The sequence below is a fragment of the Silene latifolia genome, chromosome X, assembly GCF_048544455.1.
Source record: "Silene latifolia isolate original U9 population chromosome X, ASM4854445v1, whole genome shotgun sequence".
NCBI classification, from domain to species: Eukaryota; Viridiplantae; Streptophyta; class Magnoliopsida; order Caryophyllales; family Caryophyllaceae; genus Silene; species Silene latifolia.
The window spans coordinates 180,573,799-180,583,054 of NC_133537.1; the positions used below are offsets into that span (position 1 = coordinate 180,573,799).

At 37.8% G+C, this 9,256-nt stretch overlaps 1 protein-coding gene and 1 long non-coding RNA gene across 2 annotated transcripts; both read right to left on the reverse strand.

Moving 5' to 3' along the window:
* Positions 1 to 5,511: 5,511 nt before the first annotated feature.
* LOC141618818 (uncharacterized) lies at positions 5,512 to 7,444 on the reverse strand. Its single transcript, XM_074435888.1, has 5 exons — positions 7,346 to 7,444; positions 6,955 to 7,253; positions 6,371 to 6,553; positions 6,170 to 6,277; positions 5,512 to 5,848 (listed from the first exon to the last, which is right to left on the reverse strand). Exons 1-5 carry the CDS (start codon positions 7,442 to 7,444, stop codon positions 5,512 to 5,514), a joined length of 1,026 nt encoding a protein of 341 aa, XP_074291989.1.
* Positions 7,445 to 8,162: 718 nt separating this feature from the next.
* On the reverse strand, positions 8,163 to 8,682 carry LOC141621659 (uncharacterized). The gene is made up of 3 exons (XR_012532548.1): positions 8,589 to 8,682; positions 8,367 to 8,492; positions 8,163 to 8,269 (listed from the first exon to the last, which is right to left on the reverse strand). It is a non-coding gene; the product is annotated as an uncharacterized LOC141621659 (long non-coding RNA).
* Between the last annotated feature and the right edge of the window lie 574 nt (positions 8,683 to 9,256).

Consider the following 9,256-nt stretch of genomic DNA (forward strand, 5'->3'; position numbering starts at 1 on the left):
AATCTAGCACTTTTCTCGCAGTTCTTCTTGCACCAAAGTGGCCACCACAAGCATGTGAGTGGCAAAATATAAGGATAGAGGCCATCTCATTCTCCGGTATACACCTCCTTATGATTTGGTCGGAACAATGCTTCCACAAATAAGGCTCATCACACACATAATACTTCGCATCACTACGAAGCTTGTCTTTTTTAGATTTAGAAAAACCTTGTGGAAATTTAGAAGAGCAAAGAAAAGTTACAAGATTGGCATACCATGGCTCTACGGATCGAATAGCGAACAAGCTCTCATCAGGAAATAATCCTTTCACCGAATTTTTCTCATGTGGATTTGCATCAACATCCACTAGCCTGCTCAAATGGTCCGCTACAACATTTTCTGCTCCCTTCTTGTCTTTCACCTCCAAATCAAATTCACTAAGCAATAGAATCCATCTTATCAATCTCGGCTTAGATTCTTTTTTCGCCATCAAGTGGCGCAGCGCTGCATGATCTGAAAACACCACCACTTTCGTACTAAATAAATAGGACCAAAATTTTTCCAAAGCAAAAACAATTGCTAGAAGCTCCTTCTCAGTTGTGGTGTAATTTCGTTGTGCTTCATTTAGGGTCATGGATGCATAATGAATAACATGGGAAGCCCTCCCATTCTTCTGACCCAACACTGCTCCCAAAGCATAATCACTCGCGTCACACATGATCTCAAAGGGGAGAGACCAATCCGGTGCTTGAATAATTGGAGCGGAAGTAAGCCTACCTTTCAACTCATCAAAAGCCTCCTTACAAGCCTTGTCAAAGATGAAATCTGTCTCCTTTTGCAGCAGCTTGCATAAGGGTAAAGCGATCTTAGAAAAATCTTTAATGAACCTGCGGTAAAAACCTGCATGGCCAAGAAAAGATCGAACTTGGCGAACATTAGTAGGGTAAGGTAGAGACGAAATAGTATCAATCTTAGCTTTATCTACCTCAATACCTCTCGAAGACACAACATGTCCAAGTACTATACCTTGTTCCACCATAAAGTGACACTTCTCAGAATTCAAAACAAGGCAATACAGCGCTTAAGAACAAGAGATAAATGGTGTAAACAAGTATCAAAATAATCACCATGCACCGTAAAATCATCCATAAATACCTCAATGAAGCGTTCAACATACTCAGAAAATATGCTAACCATACATCGCTGAAAGGTAGCATGTGCATTACAAAGTCCAAAAGGCATACGTCGATACGCAAAGGTACCAAAAGGACAAGTAAATGTGGTTTTCTCTTAATCCTCAGGGGCAATGGTTATTTGAAAATACCCCGAATACCCATCTAGAAAGCAATAATACGCCTTACCCGCTAGTCTTTCAAGCATTGGTTCAATAAAGGGAAGGGGAAAGTGGTCTTTTCTAGTTACCGCATTCAACCTACGATAATCTATACAAACCCTCCACCCGTTTTGGATCCTAGTAGGTACAAGCTCACCATCTTTGTTCTCAACTACGGTCACCCCAGACTTTTTAGGGACTACTTGGGTAGGACTCACCCATTTACTATCAGAAATAGGATAAATCATACCTACTTGAAGCAATTTGAGAACTTCTTTCTTCACTACCTCCATCATAGGAGGGTTCAATCGACGTTGTGGTTGCCTTACCGGTTTAGCGTCATCCTCTAGCAAAATCTGGCACATACAAGTACTAGGACTAATGCCCTTAATGTCGGCAATAGTCCAACCAATAGCTAATTTGTTCTCCACAAGTACATCTTTCAACCTTGCTTCTTGTTCCGCGGTGAGCTTATTAGAGATGATAACAGGAAGTGTTTCTCCCTCAACAAGGAAGATATACTTCAAATTCTCAGGTAGAGCCTTAAGTTCTATCACAGGTGCCTGCAAAACAGATGGCAACAATTTCTCCGAAGGAACAGTTAATGGCAACTTATTATTAAAATCCAAAGGAAGCTCCTCCAACTTATGTAAATCAGCCACAACCTCCTTCAAGTCAGCAGAAAAAACATATTCTACCTCTTGACCATCCACACTATTTTCCAAAGCTACCTGCAACTCATCATCACCATTAAAACCAAAGAAATCTTGGGCCAAAGGGTCAATAATGTCAATAAAATTCAAAGAGTGGTAATCATCAGGATATTTCATAGCATCATAGATGTTAAACTGCACCACTTGACCACTAGACTCCATAGTCATAGACCCACTAGATACATCAATCTTAGTGCTAGCAGTTTTCAAGAATGGCCTACCTAACAGAATAGGAGCCGCATGTTTATCATGTTCCATGTCTAGCACATAAAAGTCAGCAGGAAAGATAAGATTATCAACCAAAACAAGCACATCCTCAACAATCCCTTTCGGGTAGACATTTGATCTATCAGCTAACTGGATAACAACACTAGTAGCATGTAGAGGACTAAGTTTCATAGATTCATATAAGGAGTAAGGCATCACATTAATAGAAGCTCCTAAATCTAGCATGGCCTTTTGAATCTTAGTGTTTCTAATGGTGCAAGGGATAGTGAACATGTCCGGATCACTACACTTAGTGGGTACTTTTCTTTGAAACATAGCGGACACATGTTCACTAACCTTCACTTTCTTCACCCCTTTCAACTTGTTATTCCTTTTAATAGTACACAACTCCTTTAAGAATTTTGCATATTTAGGAATACTTTTCAAAAGATTAAGAAGGGGGATGTTTCCCTCACACTTTTGGAATACCTCATAAATGTCCTTGTCATGCTCAAAGTAGTGAGTCCTCTTAAGTGCATCAGGAAAGGGTACCTCCGGTTCCACCACCGGTATAGAAGAGGGAATATGCTCCTTCTCCTTAATAATAGAAGCTTCTTCACCTTCCTTGATCACTATCTCTTCCTCTATTTCATGAATTACCGGTTCCTTGACTTTTCTTTTCACTTTCTCAGCCTCCACTAGTTGTCTCCCATTTCTCAAAGAGACTGCACTCACATTCTTTGGATTCACCACCGTTTGAGATGGTAGTGAATTAGAATCTCTAGCTTCCAACCGATTAATTGCAGTAGCCAGCTGACTAACCTGATTTTCGAATTCTTAAAATTTTGCTTATTATCTCTGCTCTATCTTGAGTAACACTGAGAGTAAGAGCCCGAATCATATCTTCCGTGGACATTGACGAACTTGGTGGTGCTTGTTCAGCTGCTTGTTGAGGTACTTGTTGATTAATTTGTTGTCCTTGTGGTCTATGGAGAAACTGACCTCTAGGAGGGCCAGACGATGGACCGGCTTGAGAATTTCCCCAACGAAAGTTAGGGTGAGCCTTCCATCCTTTATTATAGGTCTTGGAATATGGATCCCATTTCCTGTTATTTGTAGTACTCTCCCAAACACCATTCACCTCTTCTTGGCCACTTTCTCGCAAGTAAGGACACAAATCATTAGGATGACCCTCAGTAGCGCATATGCCACAAACAGTAGCCATTTGTCTCCCAGATAACATGTCACGGAGAGTGGAAACAATATTATCAACCTTTTCCTCTAAACCAGGACTAACACCCATAGCATTCACTCCTCTTGGTGATGGTTTCCTCTCAAACTGTCTAGAGGTCTCAAATTAGCTCGAAATAACCTCCCAAGCCTCATCTGGATTTTTGTTGGCTATATTTCCTCCACAAGCAGAGTGAATCATGCGACGGTCATCTTGGTTCAATCCACCACAAAAATACATAATGAGATCCTGATCAGAGTAACCATGGTAAGGGCAACTAGCACAGACCTTCTTAAATTTCTCAAGATACTCATACATAGTTTCCTCGTCTTTTCATTTCAACATTCCGATGGCTCTTTTCAACTGAGATGATCGAGAAGGAGGAAAATATTTCTCCAAGAACGCCTTCTTCATACCTACCCAAGTAGTGATACTTCCCGGTGGGAGATAGTTTAACCAGTCTCTCGCATTGTCCTTCAAGGTGAAAGGAAATGATCTCAATTTCAACTGCTCGTCAGTAATAGCAGGTGGCTTCATACCAGTGCACACAATATGAAAGTCTGAAAGATGCTTAACTACTACAATAACCATTAAAGAGAACGGTCAAGCACCGTTCTAAATGCGCCTTTCAACCGGCCTGTGGCCAAGCGTTCTCTTTGACATATGAGAACGGTTGGTAAATGGTCAACCCGTGCTCATTGTTATTTCAAATAGCGCGGTTGCTAATGGGAACCGCTCTCATTGATATTTCAAACAGCACGGGTGTAAAAGGGGACCGGGCTCTTTGTTAAGGCGTTCTCTTTGACAGAGGTATTTGGCGCCATTGTTGAACCTTTGCAAAGAGAACGGGGGATGATACAACCGTCCTGTTTGTTAAGGCGTGCTCTTTGATATACCATTTGGCGCCATTGTTGTACCATTTCAAATAGAACAGGTTTAACAATTAACCGTTCTCTTTGAAAAGTGTTTTTTTTTTTATATTTCCTTTTTTGTCGTAATTCCTACACGATTGAATCGTTTATATAGCTCATATAAGAATTAAACCTGCATTAAAATTCAGAAACTCCAAAGATATTTTACGCAACAAATTTTATTAGAATTAACAAGGACAAATCCTTGAAAAAATATACAACGTTTAATGTTTTCAATAGCGCATAGGCTACAAACGTACTTTCATACTTGCAAAATATAAATAAAAATCCTTGAATCGTTATTACTTAGTAGCATGTAATATAAGTGCAAAAATAATTGAACATCAAGAAATTGTAATCGGCTTCATCCACCATTATTTTTCGGCTTAAAATTGAGTGTGAATTCCGCCCAAATATTCCGCACCTCGTCGATTTTTGAACCGTATATGTCTTTGGGGCGTTAAGCATGAACTATATATATAGGACATCCAAAAATTTAGTTAATACGCTATATATATGACGTGTAAAGTAAAGCAATTAATAAGATGGAGATTATAATAAGCAAAGCGATGAAAATAATTGAAATGAAGAAAAAAAATACATACATTTGGGGTAATATTAATATATCTTCCTTTGACTAGCTCCAACATATATCGACAAATATAATACCCGCATAATACGCTCCCATCAGGCTGGCGAGGACACTAAAACAAAAACCAAACCCATATACATATGTCATATCTACTCCGACCAAAAAACAGCCAAAATAAAGCATGATGCAAAAATGACGAGAATGCAAAGCTTGATCAGGCCAAAAAACATGTCTTTGACTAAACCGATCAGTGCAAATCGATCGCCCAAAAACAAAAACAAGTCTTTGCATGACTAACATGCCAAAATAAGTGAAGCCAAAGAGAGTTACAATCACGGTGGCATTTAATTGAGTTTATTAACACAAAGAATGGAGATGGAAAGCATCACCAAAACCATCTCTGTATGGCATATTAACAGCATCCGCTACCAAAGCTTCATGGCCTCTATCAATACATATATTAACTAAAGGATAACTTATATCACAACCAATAAAAAAGCATTCGGGATTAAAACGCAAGTATTTCCCATTCCCACACCCAGCATCTAACACAAGAGATCCTCGAGGCAAGTAATCCAAAAGGCAGCAACTTTCGGCCATTTAGCAAACCTAGTTGCACTAAAATGGGGTGCAATGGCATCATAAACCCGATGCACATACGTCTTTTCAATTTCCGGGGTGAACTGAACATGATGATGGTTGGACGAAATACAATCCGTTTTACTATTTAAATGAGACGACAAATATTCGACATCTTCCCCAATAGAGGAATCAGTAGAGTAAACAGTAGGGCGACCTACTCTAATTTTCTTCATGGTACTCGAAATTCGACGGTAAAAAATTCTACTTGTACAAGATTTAATGTGACCCGTTATTATCCACCTGACACAATCATATACTCAAATCATACTAAAGAATTGTAAGCAAAATATGGGGGATTTATACAAGTAAAACAGCATACTATAAACAATAATACTTTCTATAGTACTATCATTTTCAGGTTGTAGAACTATGGTGCAACTTGTTAACCTGACAAAAATATATACCTTAATTATTCTCCAAGTAACTGGTTTTGCCTCGAGCCCTGCTAGTGGATCGATAGAGTTTCTTTTCTCGAAGGCTCTGTATTTGATTTAACTAAAATAAGCCGTCATGTCAAACATAATTCAAATCACGCACTAACATGTAATATACATGATTTACCTATTAATTATTTCCATGATAAACGTTCGAGGCTCCGTATACCCAGCAGGATCACACCAATACACAATACTTTCAGATGGATTAATTGCAGCCAACATCCAATGATCACTTTGATTAAAAAAAGAGGACAATGAGAAAATTTCACGTAAGTAGCCAGGAATAAATAAATAGAAGTTCGAAAATGGGAAGTTTTATGTATACCTTTCGTGATAAGCTGCAAATATCAGTTTTCGACCCCTGCCACACTGCGTACATGTCATAGCTCTAGCTACATAATCTGATCGTAAATCATCAGTTACGGATGCAAATTTAGACAACGTCTCCGGGAACAAGAATCCGTAGAAACTAGTAGACTTCATAGTATCACTAAGATCACTCAAATACCTACAACAATTTCAATTAAAATTGTTCAAATAGTGCATAAAAACCACTGTACTAAAAAAATTTCAGAACAAGGTGATTTGTCTAAAACTTGATTTATGCAGGAGTTTGACAGTGTATCATTTGTCGCAATTTCTCTGAATATACAAGAGACAAAAAAGCATGATGGATTTTCCGGACTGAAATAAGTCTAAAGCTTGATTTATGCTGGACTGATTTACAAGGTATGGATGGCAAGGAATCAGTGTCGGGTTGAGAATGCAGTTAGATGATCTGAGGTGTTGTACATGTACTTAGACAACTCATTCCATTCCTTTCTTACTCTCAAACGTTCAACAAACAAAATAATGGCTGGCTTCCTACGGATAAAAATAGACAGAACATGGTCATTAATGAAAGCTTACCTCATAAAAATAGCAATGTGAGAGGCACCTATCTCGCCTTCGTCACACCAATGAATAAGCTCCTCGTAAGAAATCGGAGAAGTGTAGTCATCAAGGTGTAATACATGGTCATCAATCGAAACGTTAATCAGTGATCCGCTCGCCTTCAATACGCGAGCCTCGAGAAGTAAAGAATTCATCAGCGGGGTTCTCAACTTTTGCTTAAACTCACTACTAACTTCTACACCCAGAATAGTCGGGACAAGAGGTGGTGCAGACCTTTGATGATTCTTCTTCTTCTTCTTCATTACGATTTCCATCTTTATTATTTTTTCACAAAATAGTTAATGTTTATATTAACTTATTATAAGATAATACTTCTAATTTTCAAAAAAAAAAACTACAAAATTACCTTACTAGGACTGTGAATATGATTCTGAGGCCACTGAACATATGAGTCCTTCGCATCAATCAATAGTATCAAATCATCCCCAACAGCACAGTGCAACATATCATTTTCCGATCCAGTTGTACTTTCTTAACTTCTACTTTCTTATAACCATTAAGTAGTGATCTACCGTGAACAGTTATGAATTCCGCCTTTTTTCCATATACATCAAGCCTGATGCCACTATCTTATTCCGATTTCCGGGTAATGATAAATCACAGTCTCTCCACCCCTTGAAATATTAGTAAAATCAGAACTTCAAACTCATTAGTCACGCAAATATATTAATAAGTTTCCTTAAAATCTTAGTGATAAATCAAAAGATGATACCTCCTTCTCTTGGCTAGGTGGCTCTTCATGTGGTATCTCTTTACGGTGTGGCTCTGGATGGGATTGCTCCTCACTCTCTTGTATTGAGATACTATGAGAACCATCCGTAGATGGACAAGCTTTCGATCCTTGAGTACTCATAGAAATTCCTTTCGGGGAAGCATTCTAATAATTCTTGACTTGGCTTCTCACCACTTTGCCAAAAATGCACCATCATACTTTGCATATTTGATACTTGTGTTTGCAAAGTATTTATCTGCATGTAAGACAACAATTCAACAAATTGGTTATGCTTAAAGTAAAATAATTTTCAAATAATAAATATTTTGAGACCGTCTTATTCTATGTTTACATAATAAATTACCGTCTCTTTGAGACGCTCTACTCTTCAATCGGCGACTTTTTAGGAGCCTTCCCAAAATACTCGAGTTATGCATATGCCATCGGAACCCCTCGCACACGGCCACCATGTTCAGGTTTGCCGATTGCCTTAGCTAGTATATCTTCTCGTCCCTTAGGCTTAAATGTACCTGCCTCCACCTCTTTTTCTAGTTCTTTCTACACCCATTCATAATATTATATTATTTAAATACATATATAGTTGTGTCAAATCCTAGAAATTAATAATTTTTGTTTTAAAAATTGAAGAACTTACAATTTTCGTAGCCACTTCCTTGTAATATTCGGTCAGGTCTCCGTTATTAGGCGTGTGGCCCCTTAGCCAAGTTAAGTGCCGGTCAACTTCCTCCAATATCACTCCATTTTTGGCAAAGTCTTTTTTCTACAAAAAAAAAATTAAGAATGTCAAGAGTATAGTAAAACCTCCAGATTTAAATAAATATAAATTATAAAGGTATGTCTAGGTGTATGTACTTACGATTTTAACTTCAATCCCACGGTAACCTGCTCGAGAGCCAACGAACCTTGTCCTATTCATACAAGCATTCTTCTTGTTGTTTGCACTTATTTCCTTACATTTTACAACATATAAAGTAGTTAGAATAATTATATATAGTAAGCGGAAAGGCAAAGATACTGAAAACGGTGTGTGGTGTTGGAGCTAGAACAAAATTGTATTTAGCCGGTCTTTGGTCCTGACCTATAAACATCTGAAAGTACTTAGGAGGCATTATTTTCAGTTATCGTTGATCTAAAAGTAGGACTAAATATGCTTAACTACTTTATAACAGAAACAATTCCAAAATGTGAAATTGCATGCATTAAGTAAATGACATTGGAGTCAAACCCATCCTCATATTTTCAGTTGAGAGCATTGATGACCAACCAAAGGAAAGGAATAATCAATAATCAAAGTGTGTATGTACTAACTGTAATAATCTTGTTTAAATTAGGTCTGACTATTTTTTTAAAAAAAGTTAGGCATAACAATGACATATGTATCATGGAAGAACTTAATTTAGTAAGGTAGCTAATTAGTAGATTGAAATCTAGTTTTGACATATTGGATGTAATTTAAGTATTTAACCAACTAATTAAATAGATTAACTTAGGTAGGATATATAATGTCCGGATGCTAGAGACCAA